The 19,845-nt window shown below is 38.0% G+C and overlaps 1 protein-coding gene across 2 annotated transcripts in view; it reads right to left on the reverse strand.

Moving 5' to 3' along the window:
* Plexa (plexin A) overlaps positions 1–19,845 on the reverse strand; it is a 414,526-nt gene that overhangs the window by 6,080 nt on the left and 388,601 nt on the right. For both annotated transcript variants that reach the window (XM_078177227.1, XM_078177228.1), the window contains 8 exons: positions 11,751–12,482; positions 10,219–10,344; positions 8,678–9,139; positions 4,963–6,644; positions 3,334–3,547; positions 1,978–2,161; positions 1,131–1,841; positions 355–500 (listed from right to left, as the gene is read on the reverse strand). In XM_078177227.1, the coding sequence (XP_078033353.1) occupies positions 355–500; positions 1,131–1,841; positions 1,978–2,161; positions 3,334–3,547; positions 4,963–6,644; positions 8,678–9,139; positions 10,219–10,344; positions 11,751–12,482 (4,257 nt within the window). The remainder of the gene's footprint in view (positions 1–354; positions 501–1,130; positions 1,842–1,977; positions 2,162–3,333; positions 3,548–4,962; positions 6,645–8,677; positions 9,140–10,218; positions 10,345–11,750; positions 12,483–19,845) is intronic.

Consider the following 19,845-nt stretch of genomic DNA (forward strand, 5'->3'; position numbering starts at 1 on the left):
AAATTCCATATATGTACATCCTAATATAGATGTGCAGTTATTGTAGGCTAATCTAGTCACTGAACGAACACATAGACTGTATGCTTGTTAATATATCTGCCATTTTGTTCTACAAATATCATCTCAAGGGGATTCTTTTAAATACTGTACCAGCAAAATGGCACAGTCCCAAACACAATTCTAACATCTTTTTGTAACCATGAAGCTGTTGGATGATCAGTGAATAAAGAGTTAATCGAGTCTACATTTATATAAGGCGAAATGTTCATTCGTTTCGGGGTTTGTTCATTTTTTTGTAGGGATCATCTTAAATTATTTACTGTTTGTAATATTCTGTGTATATATTTCACTTACCCTAGACTCTTCGGCAAGCATGGCGTTCATGTCTTGATCGGATATGGCTGGCATGACTTTGATATCTGAATAGTAACGTTCTACCCATTCTTTGTACACAGGAATGTCCTTTGCGTATAGTAGCTTCGAACTCGGCGAGTCCTTACCTGTGGTAGACAATCGGGAAATGAGATCTGTAATTTCTTTTACAATGGGAAGCGTAACTCACATTTTTGAGTATTTTGGACTTTTGGATAGGAATGCAGAAGAGTCAACAATATTTTCATATTATAATATTTCAATATTATAATATTATATAATATATCAATATTTCAATATTATATAATATATCAATATTTCAATATTATAATATTTTAACGTCTGAATATTTAAATATTTAAATTTATCAACATTTCAACATAATATTCACTAATGTTATATTATAGTATAGAAATATTGAAATATAAAATTGAAATATTGAATTATGATATAGAAATATTGAAACATGATACAGAACTATTGAAATATAATATAAAAATATTGAAATATTAACAAAAAAGAAGCTAAATATAATCAGAATTTCATTAATATCAGAAATGTTTGTTCGAATTATATTGTGTTTAGACTTCTTTAAATCAGAAAACAATCAGAAACTCATTAAAAACATATTCACCTCCAAAATGTTAAAACAGCAGCCGATAAAATCACCGTTTTTCAATTCCTATGCGTAAGTCCAAAGTACTGAAAAATGGGGCTATAGTTACGGTGCCCAGTCTATGTACAAATATGCTACCCACCTAATCTATGATCCGAAGTGGAGCAGCTGTCCATAAACGTCTGCGCCACGACGGACAGACACGAGTCGACGATGTTCGACTTGTGTATGTCGAAAATGAAATTCGGATTCTTAATTAGATTAACCCAAAACCTAAGCGGAAGGGAGTTGCTTTTCCATGTGTGGACCACTTCGGGGTCAGATATGCCATGGTGGAGAGCTTGGTCGTCCATGAAGTCGAACATGTACTTTATAGCGAGAGGAAGTGCCGAGCCTCGATGGGCGGTGCTGAAGATCGTCTCGAACAAGTCGTCGACGAATTTCTGGAGCGTGCCCTTCGTTGCAAGTAGCCTCGTCAGATAGATCTCGGAGACCATCTTGTTGCCGCGGTCGCCCTCTTTCCTCGCGTCCGAGTCGTGGTGTTTGACCAGGTGCCAGCATTTCAGCCCTCCGTCGTGGTTCTGGTTGAGCGGCGATGTGGCGCGCGAGAGGGGCGGGCTGGCTGAGCTGAACTTGCTCAGGTTCAAGGTTTCGTACTTGTGCGACTTGTCCGTCTTCTCTGAGAGGATCGACAGGTTGTAGATCGACGACTGCTTCGACACCAAGTTCAGCGACGCTCCGTCCGGGACCCTGTAGTGGTTCAAGGTGTTCCGTTTCTTCCATTCGCCCTCCGTTTTTGTTGTCGAGTCCTCGTCGTACAGGATCAGTCTTCCCGATGCACCGGTTCGCCATTCTAAAGTACAGAGAAACATTTGTTTTATTATCATTTATTATTATTATTAATTATTATTATTATTTATTATTGTAAATGCTGTCCCGGCTCGAAAATAATGCTTGGTTTACGTCGAGTCGAGGTTTTTATGTCCTACCGAGGTCAAGATCGTCCTTCCTAGGTCTTTGGCTGTAGGGCGTCGCTCTGTAAATGGTGTCCAAGGCCTTCTCTTTCACCTGGGATATCGTGTCGCAGTCCAGAACTTTTACTGGGACGTTTTCCGTGTTCGGATCCATGCCGCCGACGAAAACCGTTTGTTGAGATATGGATACGTAGACAGTCTATAAAAGAAGAGATATATACAGAGTTATGTCAACGTTATGTCACTCGTCGATTTACATTTGCATCGTTGTTTATGTCACAGGTCAGGTTCGAAATTACGAATGATGAAAAATGAAGTTAATGACGTAATAAGTGTAAGAGCTTCTTTATTGTGTAGATCTGTTCGTTGAACTTTAATGAATAAAATGTAATATGATAAAATGATATATGAAATGAAAACTAATTGCTATACCCCATAAGCAGTGGATGTTTTAAAGACGTCTTATAATAGATGTCTTTGTAACGGCATAAAGACGTCTAAAATATGTTTTAAAGACGTTTATATCGACAGGATGTCTAGAGACCATTTCTAGGCCGTTTATAAGACATTCGCGGAACTCGCTAAGTATGTTTTATGTAAGACATTAAAAGGACGTCGAATTGAGGACGTCGTTAGGACGCTCAAAAAATGTTCCTTAACATAAGTTTTAAAGTCATAAAGAGGACGTCTAATTTAAGACATCTTTAAAACGACTAAACAACTTAAAAATCGTCTTAAAGACGTTTTTAGTTGTAACACAGGACATTTCTAACACTTTTGTGATAGAAACGTTTAACTAGACGTTTAAAAAACAACTTGTAAACGTTTTATGGATATCTTTATGGTGATCTCTAGATTTTGAATGTCTTTAAGACGTGTCGAATATCCTACGAACGTTCTAGAAATTTCCTGTGTTACAAATCAAAGCGTCTTTAGATGTCGTTGAAACATGTTTTAAACGTCTTTTGGACGTATCATGAACGACTCCTGGACGTCTTTATAACGATTCTTAGATTTTGGACGTTTCGAATGTCCTACGAACTTTCTAGAAACGTCCCATTATTTCAATCAAGACGGCTATGGACGTTTCATGGATGTCTTTAAGGTTTCTCATATGTCCTACGAACGTTCTATATTTTAAATCAAGAAGTTTTTAAAACATTCTATTGGATTTTTAAGCCATTCGTAGGCCATTTGCACGTCGTTCGCAGTCCATTTGAAAGAAATGTAGAAATAAAGCCAAATACGAAAGTTCAAAAAAAAGGAAGATACATGACAGAACACGTAAGAATGACTAAATATCCAACGTTTCAACATAAACAGCAACGTGATTGTAAAGAATCTCAATCTTCGATCTACAGGGAATGTTACCATTGGCTTAAAATCAATCGATTGTCTGATTAGTTTTTCCTCCGACAAGGAGTATCTAGCTTCTGAAGTGATGGCATCCACTGGACCCTTATCAACCTGTTGTTTCACAGCGCGAAACAGTACGTACAGGGGTTCTCCAGCGCATTCTCTCATGAACTTATACAAGAGAAAAGTGAACCAAGCCGATAGCATTTTCTCGGCGACGCTTTCCGTTCTGAAATGAAATAAGAATATTCCTTAATCTTCTGATGTTTGATATCTAATATATCAATACAATACTTGAATATATTAATATAATATTTCCATATTTCAACATAGCATTTCTATATTTCAATATTATATTTCTATATTTCAATATCTCAACATTCCAATATTCCAATACTTCAATATCTTAATTTTTCAATACTTGAATAGTTCAATATTTCAGTATTTCAATATTTCAATATCTCAATAATTCAGTGTTCTCATATTTCAAAACTTCAATATTGGAATATCTCAACTGAGATATTATAATATTGGAATATTGGAGTATTGACTAAATTTATGCTTAAATATTAATGATAATGTTCTATGAAAGAACATAATAACAGCCATAATTAACACTTCACCGACCGTTAGACAATATTGGCTTTAATTGGCTATTTACCCCGACAGGTGGCTTTTGAATTCGTTGTTATAGCGACCAATAATTTGTCATTTATTATTGAAATAAAAGAGTTTGATTGTGCCATTACAAGCTCTAATATTATTATATACTTTTTTAAAAATTAATTTAAATATTATTAGATGCCTTCCACAATCAAAATAAAATAAAAATAGAAATTAAACATTAAGTTCCAACATTACTGTATAATTGTTTTAGACATTGTATACCTTCTGCGACTAGTCAAATATAAATGGAATGAAAATAGAAAGTAATATTTAACATCGACCTACTGTAATTTCGAACATTATTATACGATTTTACGTATTAAAGATAATATATTAACCTTTAGGGCTCTAAATAATTTCGGCCGAAACGACCCGTAGGGACGGCGCGCAGCTAGCGCTAACGGTCGCTGGGGACGGAATACTTTTTGCTAGACTGAACTGAGCATTTAAGGACAGACGCATATGTATATGCGCCCTCAGTCCACGCCGATGACTTAGAGTAAACGCATATCTGCGTCCTTCGGCCACAACGGCAGCTTTAGTCAAACGCATATATGCGTCATATAGAGTCCTAAGGGTTAATATATTAAGAATATTACATAAATTTTCCCAAAAGTGTCTCGCAATTTGCCAACTAAGGTTTCCGCCAATGAGAGGCGAGCTCGACTAAGTTTCATCAGCTGATTGACTCGGCCGCCTACCGATCTCGTCTCTGATTGGCTCGGCCGCTTGACGATCTCGCATATCTCGCCGTCACCGTATTTTGTTAATAGCTCGTCAATGACGCCTCGTAGAAAATTGTTGTAAAGGAAAACATTACTTCAAATATCTTCAACGATCTCTCAGTTTTCATAGCGAGAGACTTTTACTATCCCCAGTACACGGAACGAATTAACAAATCCATAACCGGTCGGTAATGCATTGACAACCGATAACTTTAAGTCGCTTTCGTTAAAGATGATAGACAGCAATTCCTACCGTCTAAGGAACAACTTCGGGTGGCTCTTGCCCTCGGTGCACTTCTCAATCAGTTCCGCGAGCAGCGTCTTTAGAATATCCGTGCAGTACTCCATCTTGCTCTGTAGAGTGACCATGATCAAACTCGCCACGTTCACCCTGTCCCTCATGGAGAAGTATCGATTGCTCTCGAGCGTGCGAACAAACAAAAGCAGGAAAGTCTTGTTAAGTATCAGCTGTCCAAATAACCTCAAACCCTTCTCTTTGCGCGCAAGTTCAGGTCTGTCCCATTGCAGCACGGGACTGTTGTCGTCGCTCGGGAAGAGGATCATCATGGCGTACGTGCGGTAATCGAGGAAGGGAATGCCGCCACTGGTGAGGTCACCGGTGAGATCGGTCATCTCAGTTTGCAATTCGGCGAACGCCTCCTTGCACTCGGCTGCGACACGGAGCTCGAGGATGTCCATCTGCTCCTGCATGTTCTTGAGCACCCTATTGCTCTCCGTGGACTTCCTGCGGTAGGCGATGAGGAACGCGATGAAGACGAACACGAGGATTACAATGGCGGCGATCACGCCGATCAACGCCGGCTTGGAGAGCGGTCCGTCGAGGTTGTCCGGGAGCGCATAGCTCATCTTGCCGATGCGGTAGCGCAGTGTGCCGCCCACCGTCACGATCACCTCGGGTAGCTCCTGCTTGTTCGGCAAGCCCTCGAAGTCGAGGGCCGGCGGCTGGGTCGGTGGCGGCCGGCACGTCACCTGCTGCCGCGACAGGGAGGTCACGTTGCAGAACGCGTTACCGATCTGCACGGTCACGTCCGAGTCCTGGCTGGCGCGGTCCAGGTAGAGTCCGTTGATAGTCAGGTAGTCGCTCTTGTAATATTTAATCTCCTCGTCGAACTCCTTGTAGATCGGATTCGGGTACAGCAGGAACTTGTGGAAGCCTTTCTGCGTCAGGTTTTGCACCCCCGTCACGTTGTCCATGCGGAAACCATAGACCAACGGGATCGGGTTTTCCGCGTCCAGCACGGTGTCCTCCGGCAGCTCAATCGTCGGCGACTTGCAGATCATCTTCTCCTGACTGTGGACTTCGCACTGGGACACGAACATCTTCTCGTCGTAGTAGACGTACATCTGTGGGCTCTGGATGAACCCGAGGTTCTTCCCGGTGACCGATATCTTGATACCGCCCGCCGGGATGCCCTTCGGGATCTTCACCTGGCTGGCCACGCCGCTCTCCACGCTCTCGATCGTAGGGTCGTCCACGTACTCGAACGTGGCTCCGTCGTAGAACCGTGAAGCCCCGTCGAACCTCATCTGCACCACGCCTCGCTTCTTCTTGTCGCTGGCGCTGGTCATGCAGAGCGCTTCGTTCGGCTCCGTGCTGATTATCGAGCAGGTGTAGTTGCCGATGAACGCTTCGATCCGGCTGCCCGCGTTCATGTGCCGACCGGTGATCGTCACTGTCGTGCCGCCGCTCACTGGTCCGTATTGAGGCGAGATCGAGAAGATTCGGGGGTTTACGAACTCGAAGTTGTTCTTCGATTCGCCGCGGTACGCCTCGATTTCGACCACCACCGGCCCGCTGCGAGTCTCCTCAATGCCTGGTCCGTCTACGCGGCATACAATCTGCTTGGTTCGCATGTAGAGCTCCTCGTAGGGCTCGCAGCTCATGCCGCCCACCATCACGCCGCGAAAGATGTCCTGCGATCAGAAAGATGGAATTAGAAGACGATGGTTTTTCGTTAAATTTTTGCTGAATTGTTATTTGGGTACTGTTGTAGCCGGTGTAGGTAAATTTCAGAGATCAAGGTTGCATATGTGTATTTCTAATGTGTATACATATGTATTTAATATGCGCGTGCATAGATGCGTGGTGTTTTTTTAGGCACGCGTGTTACAGGTTGCTGAAACAAGTTTTTAAGACGTCTGTAGGATGTTCGAGACATAGAAAAAGACTTACTGCTTTAAGACGTCAGGAATATCTTATAAATGCTCTAGAAACGGCCTAAAAACATTCTGTTGTAGAAATCAAGACGTATTTTGTACGTATTTAAAACGTCCTTTAGAAGTTTAAAACATCTAAATTGGAAGTCTTAGAAACGTCCCGAATTTCTGATAGAGGTCTTAGAAACGTCCTGTGTTACTGAATATTTTTAAGACGTCTTATTTCACACGTTAAACAAGCATCCAATTTGGGATAATGTTAAAATGTCTTTTAGGTTTAGAAATGTCCCGTTTTACAAGTTAATACGTCTTTGGACCGTCCTCTAGATGTCTTTAAAACGTTCTTTGGACATCTTAATCCATTTGAAACTTTAAAAGGACGTTCAATTCGCGACGTTCTTAAGCTGTCTTTAAGACATCCGTTATGAAATGACTTTTAGACATTAAAAGGATCTTTTAACCCCTTGCACTACGATTCCTTTCACACTGCGTTGTTCAGCACTCATTTATCCTTAACATTTTTAATAAAAACTAGACAATTTTGTTCTTTTTATCGTCTTTATGTACTTTTGTTTCTAAGCTTTGATAACAGAAGAATTTATTTTTATTTCGATGTGGAAGAAATTAATGATATTGATTTTTAGTAGATCTTGCATGGAATCTGTATCACGAGTCTGACTCGTTATAATAGTGCAAGGGGTTAAACACGTCTAAGAAAGGTCTGAATTTGTAACACAAAACGTTTCTAGGCCGTTCGTGGGGGACATTCGAGGCGTCTTAACCCTGTTACTACGGCGAAAGTTTCGTTTCAACAAAGAGCAGTTTTCAAAAATTTTAAGAAGCTTAGCAGTCCTAAGAAACGTAAATTCATTATGTCAAGGTCGTGCGATATTTGAAGTCTTAAGAAGCGATTAATCCATTATATCAATCAAATCAACAGGAAATATTCAGCCGAAAATGTTGAAGACATCTCTAAGACGTCTCCGTCTCTTTGTGCCACACTATGTATGACCTTGAGAGTATGCTCAATGAAAATCCGCGAGATATTGGATGCCACTAACATTCCCAGGACAACGGTGTAGAATCATTTAATCAAGATTGAATATGTGAATCGGTATGAAAATTCGACAGCGAGATCAAACAAATTCTTTTTTAAAGATCCAAATCATTGGCGACGAAACTTGGATTTTATATAACAATGTACATTGAAAACGCAGTTGGTCTAAGGAAAATCGACCTTGAACTGTTACGAAGCCAGGACTTTAATCGAAGAAAGTTCTTTTGTGTATTTGGTGGGACTGAAAAGGTGTAGTGTACTACGAGCTCCTTCCGCAAGGTGAAACGATCAATTCTGCAAAATATTGCAATCAACTCGATAAAATGAAAATCGCCATAGCCGATGAACGGGCAGAATTGGCGAATCGACGAGGTGTCGTTTTCCATCGCGACAAGGTAAGACCGCATGTTGCGTTGATCGTAAGACAAAAAATCATACAGTTTGATTTGGACGTTCTACCTGAGAAAATTCTCTCTGTGATAAATGTGAGAAATCCGAAAGCGAAATAAAAACGTATCTCGATGAATATTTTGCGAGCGAGTCTCAACTGTTTTGGAAAAAGAGCATAATGAGACTTTCTGAAAGATGGAAGAATCTAAAAGACTAAATCGGTTCATATACAGCACAATAAATTAACCATAAACAACAAAATATCGTTCATTGATTTCGTATAGAAAAAAGGAAGGAACTTATGGAACACCCTAGTAATCTATATATTTAGACATACGCTTACATTGAACGTCTTGCCCAGGTTAATGCCGCGAATGGTGACGTTCGTATTGCCTTCCCAGGGGCCCATCACCGGCTCGAACGAGTGTATCACGGGGTTCGGACATGTCTGGTTCCTGTTCAGCCAGACCCTGGTGCCCCAGTTGCACTGGCTCTTGACCTCGCACTTGTCGGAGCTCTGGCACCAGCCGCAGTCGTACTTGGGCGCGAGCGCCAGACACATGCCGCAGTTGTCCGCCATGTCGCGGCACCGGAATATCACCAGGTGGATGTTATGCGGGTTGTCCAGGGGCTTCGAACCGCCCCAGATCACCGCGAACGGCACGGTAATGTTCGGGGCACGGGACGTGTACGAGAAGTCCGTCTCCTCGCAGTAGATCGTGTCGCCCAATAGCCGGGCCCCAACGCTCGTCACACGACCCTCGATGTTGAACTGGCAGACGAAGCGCGTCTGCACGATGAATTGCTGAGAAATACGTTGTTAATTAGTATCGGTTGTCAGATGGGATTGTTTTGAGAGGTTGGTGGCCGTAGAAGCAAGCTGTGACATGCGGCGACGCACAGTGCGGTTTTAAAGAAATGGAGGAATGAATATATTTTATATCTGTGTTTATTATTTTATTAGCCTTTATTATCTTGCTATTTTTATTATTTCATTACGATTTGTTATTTTGTTAATTTTATTATTTTATTATGCTTTGTTCTTTTGTTATTTTTATTATTTTACTGTAGAAATCGATTCGCCTTTATAGCTTGTTTAAAAAAGGTTATTAAGGTGTTTGGATCGATAATTAAGTAGTTTAGAAATGATTTTATTTCGATTACTAAATGATGTTTAAACAATTGAAAATACAGCATATTGCAAGAGAATGTAATTAAATGTAATAACAATTGTACTTTGATACTTATGGAAAATCATAGGAATAACAGCGATATAGACCACGGTGATAAACATGGAAACGAGTTTCTCTTCTATAAACAATAATTGCCCTAATAGTGATTTTGATATTTTAATATTCAATGTTTAATATTTTTTATTCAATGTTCAATATTAAATATTAAATGTTTGTGGCGACAGATGGATTCTTCTCCCGAAAGCTACCTAAGACCGTCCTTGTTTCTATATACCGCGTAACCGTCCTTACCCTTATCACTGACCTTACTGATAAGGTCACTAACCTTACCCTTACTGACAAGTCTACTAGCGGATCCGGCACGAAGCAACTTCCTTTCCTTTTCCCTCGCCAGTCAAATCCATAATACCCCTTAGAACGCCACATGTTCAATACTCAATATTTAATATTCTGAACAGATTATAATATTCAATATTTATTACTCTACATTGTTTAAAAAGTTAGTAAGGTTATCCGGTCGATAATTAATTACTTTAGGAATGATTTTACTTTGAGTGCTCATAAGATCCAATCACTGTACGACGTTGTGTTAATTAATTTCATATTAATCTGTTATTAGGCGATGTTCCGGGAGCGTACGGAGATTGATGTCTTCTTAAGAAATGTATTAGTCTAGTGAGTGCATTCTTACCCCAATGATGTGCACTTTGACGCGGATTCCTTGTTTAACACCGGCTGATACCAGGATCTCTTGCGTGTCCGTCGCGTTCATCGTTGGACAGAAGGCGGGACCGCTTCTGTAGCTTGGGCCCATTCTCTGGAAAATGAAATTAGCCGTTACGCTTAACGCCATGTTGACGATTTTACTATACCTCTTCTACAAAGGACTAAATGGGTACATATTTTTTACTATTTGCAACCGAAGATATTTTAAGGTGAAATATTTCTTGGGGTACACGTATATTCTCAAAAATTATTAGGTTGGTGCATATGAAATATCGGATTTTTAATTGAGTGTATAAAACTTTTTTCAAAAGCTAATGATTTAATCAATCACTTTTCCCAACGCGAGTTTAATTCATCGATGTCTGTCTTCAAGAAATTCTGATTTTTCGGATGAATAAACTATAGTATGGAATTTTTCAGATATCATTTATCTCCATTTATACTGTTCAGCCCATAAAAACTACGCATACGTCGTACAAAACAATTGCGAAATTAAATGAAGTAAAATATAAAATTCTGTAGAATATAGATCTTTCGCCAACCGACTTTCACTATTTAAAACATTTAGAACAGTTTTTACGGGCTAAATAGAATATAAATCAAGACAGTCTAAAATATTCCACATCAGAGTTTATTAATTCTAAAGATCAGAATTTGTTTAAGACAGGCATTTCTGTATTGAAATCTCCTTGAAAAAAGTGTAATGAAGCAAACGGGGTAGATTTGCATTAAATCAACAACTTTTGAAAAAAGATATACAGTTCCATATATTCACTTAAACATCTGACATTTCATATGCACCAACCTAATATAAATATTACGATGTATTAATAGATAGAATTTCAATATCATATTGACATATTTTAATATATTATTTTTATATATTAATATGCAATATTTCAATATAATATTTCTGTATATTAGTATCCAATATTTCAATATTATATGTCTATATTTCAATAATGAAATATTGAAATATTAAGATATTGGAATATTGAAATACTGTAATACTGAAATATGGGAGTATTGATGTATTGAAGTAATTGGATATTGAAATATTAAGATTTTGACATATTAAAATAATGAAATATTATAATATAGAAATATTGAAATATGAAGATATTGGGATATTTACTATTTATATTGATAAATTATTATTTATATACTATTTATATTGGTAAAACTATTTATATTGATATATCGGAGTGTTAATATATTTTAAATATTACGATATTGGAGTATTGAAGTACTGTAATAATATTGATATATCGAATTATAATACTTTGAAATATTATAATGTTGAAATATTGAAATATTGAAGTAGTAAATTAGTTGAAATAGTAAATTATTGAAATGTTGAGATATTGATATATCAAAACATGGAGATACTAAAATATCGAAATAACATAAAAAGCCTTTTAACGTTATCTTAATGCAACATTTATAAACCCACTAAATACTTTCCCCCCAAAAAGTCCATAATAAACCAATACTTACATTAATCCCAGTAACCAATATATCATTCCTACAGTTCTCAGCCGTGTCATGCGTGCACCTGTGCGCGTCGACGCACCAGTCGCAGGGGAAACTGGATGAGACGCACTGTGTGCAGGAGCTGTATGTGTTGCAATCGAAGAAGGTGAAATTGGTAGCGACGAGATCAGGTCCGTTGGTCATCCTGACAGAGAGTTTCGCGACGAAATGGTGCTGGCCAGGCGGTATTGGCGGCAACAGGTCTGTCCTGGGCGTGGTGCAGTTCACGCCGAAGGACTTCCGCGAGGCGTTCGTGATCAGAGTCTTGTCCAGGGTGGAGAAGGCGCAGAGGAACTGTCCGGGGAGTGTCGGCAGGTTCTCGATCACCAGCTCGAGTGTCCTGGCGGTGGTCCGTTGGAGCAGGTCCGGATTCACGTTCGTGATCGCCGTGCACCTGCCGCTTTTATACGAAATCCAATAGAGGGGGTCCTTCGCCGCGTCCTGGCAGTCGCGGCGCAGGTTGCACTTGTTCTCCAGCGAACACCAGCCGCAGTAAGGGTCTTTCGCGCCGAGACACTCCAGACAGGTCTTGTACACCGAGCACTCTTGCACCTTGACCTTGAACACTGTTTTATTCGTCATCACGTAGAGGTGCATCAGCTGAGAGTCGAACAGGAGGTCCGCGTTCACCGGAGCGCCTGGGTCGATTTCGAGGTCGCCGTATTCGAGGCCCATGGTGGAGCTCTCTACTACCACCTGGAACAAAGAGGATTTCTTGATGAGTGTATTTTGTTGAATTGAGGTATAGTGATTCTAATTAACTGTTTAGCTAAGGCTTTTATTTGCAATTACGAATTACACTGCGTAATATGGCCGACGACGGTGTTTTCTACGGGAACAAGTTTCTTGTGATTAAATTATCAGTTTTCTTTAAGATGTGGATATATATATTTTTTAGGTTAATTTATTATATATAATAATAATATAATATTGTACATATTAAATAATATACCGAAATACTATAATATTGATATATTGAAGAATATTAATATATATTTAATATTGAAATATTAAGACATTAAAATAATTTAAATATTGAGGAAATGAAATATTGAAATACGATATAATATTGATATATCGGATTATCGATATATCTATAAGCATTCTTGTACGTGATATACATTTATTATTTCTTCGCAAGGGACATAGGGTGGTGAGAAGAAGGTGGCAGGCAGGCAGGAGAAGAAGAAGACGGAGGTATACAGCGCAACATAGTCGCGGCCATGATCGCTTGTCCCAGGCGCAGTCGATTCGGGTCAGAGGTCACGTGCCGGCCGTTCCCCGAGGACGTCTTGGCAACTTCCTTCTGCGAAACTGGCTGCTTCTCTCTCTTCCTCTCTCTCACGCTCTCTCTTTCTCCACGGTCTTGAACTTTGTCTCGTTTCTATCGGCGCGGTTGATCGCGGACGATGCATGTGTGCCGTGCAATTAAACGGTTGGAAAATAAAGGGTTAAGGTTGCCCGTTAGGTTTCTATAAGAGTCGTGATAACCCACACCCCCTCCCTCCCTATGCCTCCCCCAACCCTTTCACCGGACTATGTATCGTGGGTGAGATATAATACGTCGCGGTCGACCGACGGATATGAAGAGTATAATGCTCTCTCGGTCCATTCAATATGCAACAGTCAAAAGATAATATTCAACGTTTAATATTTCATACGTAATACTGAATAATAAATATTAAATGTTTAGTGTTCAATATTCGATATTTAATACTGGATATTAAATATTCAATAATCAATGTCAAATATTCAATATCCGATATTTAACAGTCAATACTCGATATTCAATATTCAACAGTCAATATTGAATGTTCCATATACAATATATTGAACATTATATTAAACATTTAATATTGAATAATAAATATTACATACTGAATATTGAATGTTATAATCTATTGAAAATATTGAATATTGAATTTGAAGTATTGAGTATTGAAGTTTGAACATGGAATATTGAATATTCGATATTGAATATTAGCTACTGAATATTCACGGTTGAATATCGGATACTGGATATTGAATGTTGAGTATTGAATATTGAATATCGAATACTGTAATCTACTCAAAATATTAAATACTGGGTATCGAATATTGGTTATTATAATCTATTTAAAATAGTGAATATTGAATATTGAACTTTAAGTATTGAGTATTGTGTATTTAAGTTTGAACATTGAATAGTAAATATTGGATATTGAATATTAACTATTGCATGTTGAACATCAAAGATTGAACATTAAGTATTAACTGTTGAATACCACATGTTAGATATTGAATTTGAAACATTGACTTGAGTATTAACCCTTTCGGCACGAGTGCCGGATATATCCGGCGATATATCCATCCCGGATATGACCGGTATAAATAACAGAATTTTATATAAATAAATCTTAATATTTTATATACCTCTGAGAATCTCTTAAGTTACAAGCAACACTTTTGTTAAAAATGTCGTTTTATTAAGCACAGTTTTTCTTTAACGCTTAAGAAATATTTTCTTATAAAGGAGGACTCGTCATGTGCGGTGGCAATTTTCGGCGCGGGGCCTCGTACAGCAAGAGCGTCATGGCGGACAGAGTGCTCGTACCGAAAGGGTTAAATGTGGAATATTTTAATCTATTCATAATATTAAATATTGAGTAGTGAATATTGTAATCTATACAAATTATTAAGTATTGAATACGGAATTTTAAGTATTGAGTATTGAATATTGAAGTTTGAACACTGGATATTAAATAATGATTTATTGAATATTGGAGATTAAATATTGACAGTTGAATATCGTATATTGTATATTGAGTATTGACTACTTTATCTATTCACTTCGAATGACCTCAAGTACCTCTTATATATGTTGCTACACTCTCGATAATATATCGCGTTTATTCTATCTATATTTATCTTGTTCCATAATTTCCCTTAATAAACCAAAGAAACAAAAGATCGCTAAACCCAGCTCGGATATTAAAAGGCCAATAACGCGGTGAAATGAATTCCGATAAACGCACTCCTACTGCGAATTACTTTCTCGCCGATCCAATGCGGCAAAACCCCGATAATCCCGCGTCCAATGATTCGCTGCAATAATCCGGCGGCCCCGCCCACGTCCCGCCATACGAACATGTCGATTTAAAACACCGAACGCAAGTAATTTAATTAGCGACCAGTAATTACCTGGTATCCAGTGAAACACGAGACAGTTCGCGCGCGATGCGCGCAATACACGCGCCCCGCGTTATTTTCCGCCGATGAATCGCAGGCCCGCATTATTCGGCCACGTTTTTTCGCCATCGTTCTACTCGTTCCCATGGAATTACAAACGTAGTCCGATAATCTGGCGGATTGGATGATCCGATATTATCGGAGTCTCAAGCACACGGAATTATCGGAATTGTAGCGTGGCGCTCGTTGCGTAGCTTTGCGGAAAAACTGGGCTTGACGATGGCGAAACGCGTTCGACGTGGATGCGAAAATTCAGGACGTTTTTTCTGTTGGGGTAGTGACGTGTAGTTTGAATTGTCGAGAATGTTTTTTTTACGTAATAACGGAAAATTAAGAATTTGTAAATTCTATATTTGTACAGAATATTTACTATAGATGTACTAAACATAGTAACTGATATAATAAAAGAAAATTAACAAGATATATATCCATATATATGTCCTACATTAGGTAGAAAATAATGTCAATTTTATATAAGAAAGTATTGGTAATATTGATGATTCATGAATATTGACTTTCGTAATATATTTAAAATATTGAATATTAAGGAATGAATATGGTAATCAATTCAGGATATTGAATAGTGAATATTGCAATCTATTCAGAATATTTAGCATTGAATATTAAACATTAATTAAAACATCTATTCGATTTCATTAATTTCGTCATTTCTAAGATTTATAGGCTTTGATATTGAATATCGAATATTAGATCTTGGATATTGAGTATTAGAAACTAATTAAAAGAACTATTCAAATTCATTAATTTCGTTATTTCTGAGATTTATAGGCCTTGATATTGGGTATCGAATATTAGATGTTGGATATTGAATACTGAACATTGAATAAGTGAATACTGAATATTTTGTGTTAAATATATTGAATTTTAAATATTAACTATTAAGTATTGATAGTCCGAGCGACTTTCCTGCGCGACATTTGTCACTTCCCAACTAATTATATCGCCATAACGCGCGCCAACGCGAATCTTCCATCGAGGATTCATAAATAAATGATATTGTTTCGCGATTTCGGGGCTCCGACGTGTATTCGTTTGCTTGACGGTTAATATAAAGCATGCAGCGATAAATATTATACCAGCTATAAAATTACCGGATATCAACAGGATCGTTTCCTTGATGAATTCGCCCTGTAATTTCATTCGCCCCGTCTTCAATGGGATATGTGATTCATCGTTGTCAAACTCGTCTCTGATTAATTCCGGATCCGCGAGTTTACAATTAAATAAATGCAATTAAACAAATGTGCGTTGCTCCGTTTGATATGGATACGTTTCTGTGAAACAGGAAACACTTCGCGGCGCACTGTTAATTATAATTTATCCGGAAAGAAGGGCTCAAATAAATCTGCTCGATGACGGAATATCATTTCGATGGACGTACAGTATACAGTTGTATTGCGATTCGCGTGTAAAGTTAATTTTGTTGGTGTTGTTATTGAATTAATGTTATTATCGATTAAGGTAACGCTCGGATATATAATAATATATAAGTTAATATATATTTACTTATGTATTAATATATATTAACTTATGTATTAGTCATACTATAGTATATGTAGTAATAGTAATTGGAAGTCCTTGCAACGTCTGAAACAATACGTCATAAAGGCGTCCACTTTAGGCCATAAAACTTTCGATACCAAAATTAAACATTTAGAGGACGTTTCAGAGACACTTAAAGGAAGTCTCGAATTCTAATACAGGGTTTTTTTCGAGGCCTAAGACAGAATGCTCTATGCCTAAGAAACGTCTTCACAGCGCTCCAAATTGAATGTACAAGCAACGACTGAAATAAGACGTCTCAAAAACGTCCATTTTACGGCGTAAAACTAAAATCTAAACTAAAATTAGACGCCTGAAGAACGTTTCGAAGACGGTCGAATGACATTTAAAGGACGGTGCGCGCCTAAATATTATCGAATTCAGCATTCGCAGGTACGCGAGAGACAACGGGACTCAAAAACGAGAAAACTCAATGAAAAGTCGTTAACGAACCCCCATGGACACTGCAGCATGTTTATGGTTGGGGGATGGGTGGGGTGGTGGCGCTGGCGAAACGATATTGCAGAGAAACGAGGAACTTTTCCTCCGCCAGTGTTTATTATAAACGACGAGATAGCTCGTTCGGCGCAGTTAGGGGATCGCGGAAAATCGTTATCTTCGGGAAAGTTTCGCCTCCGTCGGATTTACCGTAGTCCGGCCGGTCCAGCGGCAACATATTCGAGCCACGGCTTTCCCAGGAGCTATTGTAAGGTCGTTAGAGTCGAAGGAAATCGAAGAGGAGGAGAGACAAGCCCCGTGAGAAGGTACGATTCCACGGGAAAAATCCGATTAAGTACGGCGATTTTTCGAGGACCTTCCGACTGTGATTCCTGCGATTCTATTTTCGATTTTTCGCTATGTTGAAGCGTTCTTTGATGGAAATATGATGGTTGTGTTAACACATATTCGTCGGCACAACGAAAACTCGTGATTTCGTAAACAATTCGAAAAAATTCGTCATTTGTATATTACAGAAAATAATTGATTTTTCTTCTGTTAATTCGAAATACATTAATCTCTAATATATTTTTACCAAACGGACATAATTTGAACCGAAGATGGTATAATTATAACCATTACTGAAAAGTATATGATTTTTAACGTGTTACGTTGTTTTTATATAAAATATATCGATTATATAGACAGTGTCAACAAATGCCGGCATTTTGTGAATGAAAGTGCAAAAAATTATCGGACGAATGTGTTAATTACTAAGAATCATTGAAATCTAAAACCAAATCGTTAGACTCCAACGTCATCTAAAACTAAATCTTTCTCTTAATATGAGAAATATATTTTTGTAATTGTAAATATATAACTATTGTGAAGTTAAGATTGTTACAAAATTAAAATTATTATAAATATATAATTATGGTAATATATAATTATGAAAAGTCATGATTATGAAAAGTCATAATTATAAAAAGTCATAATTATGTGATGTCTTGTGTTATAAATCAAAACATTTTTTAGATATCATTAAGACGCCCTAGATTGGACGTTCTTCTAACCTCTGAAGTCATCAATTTCGAGATGTCTTGAAGACGTCTCATTTTGAACGTAAGATATTCAGTCCTAAACTGGGCGTAAAATGGACGTTTTTAAGTCATCTATTGATTACATTTATTATATTATGTTATATTGTCCACACAGTACACGAACGTCTTTGAGACGTCTGGTGTAAGACATTCGAGATGTCTCTGAAATGTCTAAGAAACGTTCATTGTATAGCGTAAAATGTCCAGACCTAAAATCAGAAGTTTAACCCTTTCGGTGTCAGCCGTGACACTCTCCCTGTACAAGGCGCCGCCGCGCCGAAAATTGCCGCCGCACATGACCAGTCCTCCTTTATAAGAAGATATTTCCTAAGCGTTAAATAAATAAACTATTAAGAGATATTTACATAAAATTTTGTTATTTTTACCGATCGTCGCGAGGGCGCCAGATATATCCGGCACTCGTCCGGAAAGGGTTAAAAGGTGTTTTGATTCTGTCCTAAAAAATGTTTTTAACACGTCTCCACGAATTAGTGAAGATGAACGTTGCTAAGACGTTTAGGACTAAAGTGGACACGTAATGAACGTCCAATCAGTGCCCTCGTTAAGACGACTTAAAAATATCCAGCAATAAAAAGCGGACACAAAATGACCATCTTTAAGACGTCCACTGCTCATCGGTCTCTGTTCTGCAATCGATGCAATTATTTCTATTCGCCGTAAAACAGCGAACTAGGCAGCAAACTGTACTCGAGAAGGAAAGGTGTATCTGATTTTTCAAAAGAAACGAAACGAATACATGTAGCGCGAAATGTTAAACAACGAATGGCGTAGGTGGTCGCGAGGTTTATACGATACATGGGGCGAGTCCTATGGTGACAAAGTGCTCGCCGTTCCACGCCGCGCATTATTGCCCCTCCGTGTGCTGAATCCGAAGAGAGAATCTTCCGTGGGCGAATAGTGTTACGACGACGACGAGGACGAGGAAGAAAAAGAGACGGACTTAAGGGCGGGAAAACCAGTTAGTTAGAGGTAGAATTCTGCTGGACAGAATTTTCCCAAGGAAATACACGTCTGTCCACCGTAGATGGAACTCCCTTCCATTAGTTTCAAAAGAATTTTCCGTCGTAATTCTCCCTTGTCTGGTAAACGAAACAGGAGAATAAAGGGCTGACCGAGCACCTTCGCCAAAATGGGTTAAGTACGACAGTATGTCAGAATTGGTTTGGCTGCGATAATTATGGCGAATCTATTTGGCAATATTTAATAATCGATATCGTAAAGAATATTTAGTGTTCGATGTTGACTATTGGATACACAATATTCAATATCGAATACTGGGTATATAGTTGTAGTTAATATTTTAATATTTCAATACTTTAATATTAGTATCTCAACATTTTGACATCTCAATATTTCAAAAATAGAATATTTCAATATTCTATATCAATATTATATCTCAATATTTCAACATTTCAACGTAGCAATAGTTTAATATCTCAATATATAAATATTGCAACATGATATAGAAATATTGAAATATAATGTAAAAATAATAAAATATAACATTAAAATATAGAAATCGTAAAATATTAACAAAAAAAGCTAAATATAATGAAAATTTCATTAGCATCGGAAATATTTTTCCAAACTATGTCATAATTAGACTCCTATAAATCAGAAAACTATCAACAACCCATTAAAAACATATTCGTTTCTAACTTTTTCTTATTCCTAACCGCAAGTTTAAAATACTATAAAATAATGTTAGT

The sequence above is a fragment of the Augochlora pura genome, chromosome 3 (assembly GCF_028453695.1).
Source record: "Augochlora pura isolate Apur16 chromosome 3, APUR_v2.2.1, whole genome shotgun sequence".
NCBI lineage: Eukaryota > Metazoa > Arthropoda > Insecta > Hymenoptera > Halictidae > Augochlora > Augochlora pura.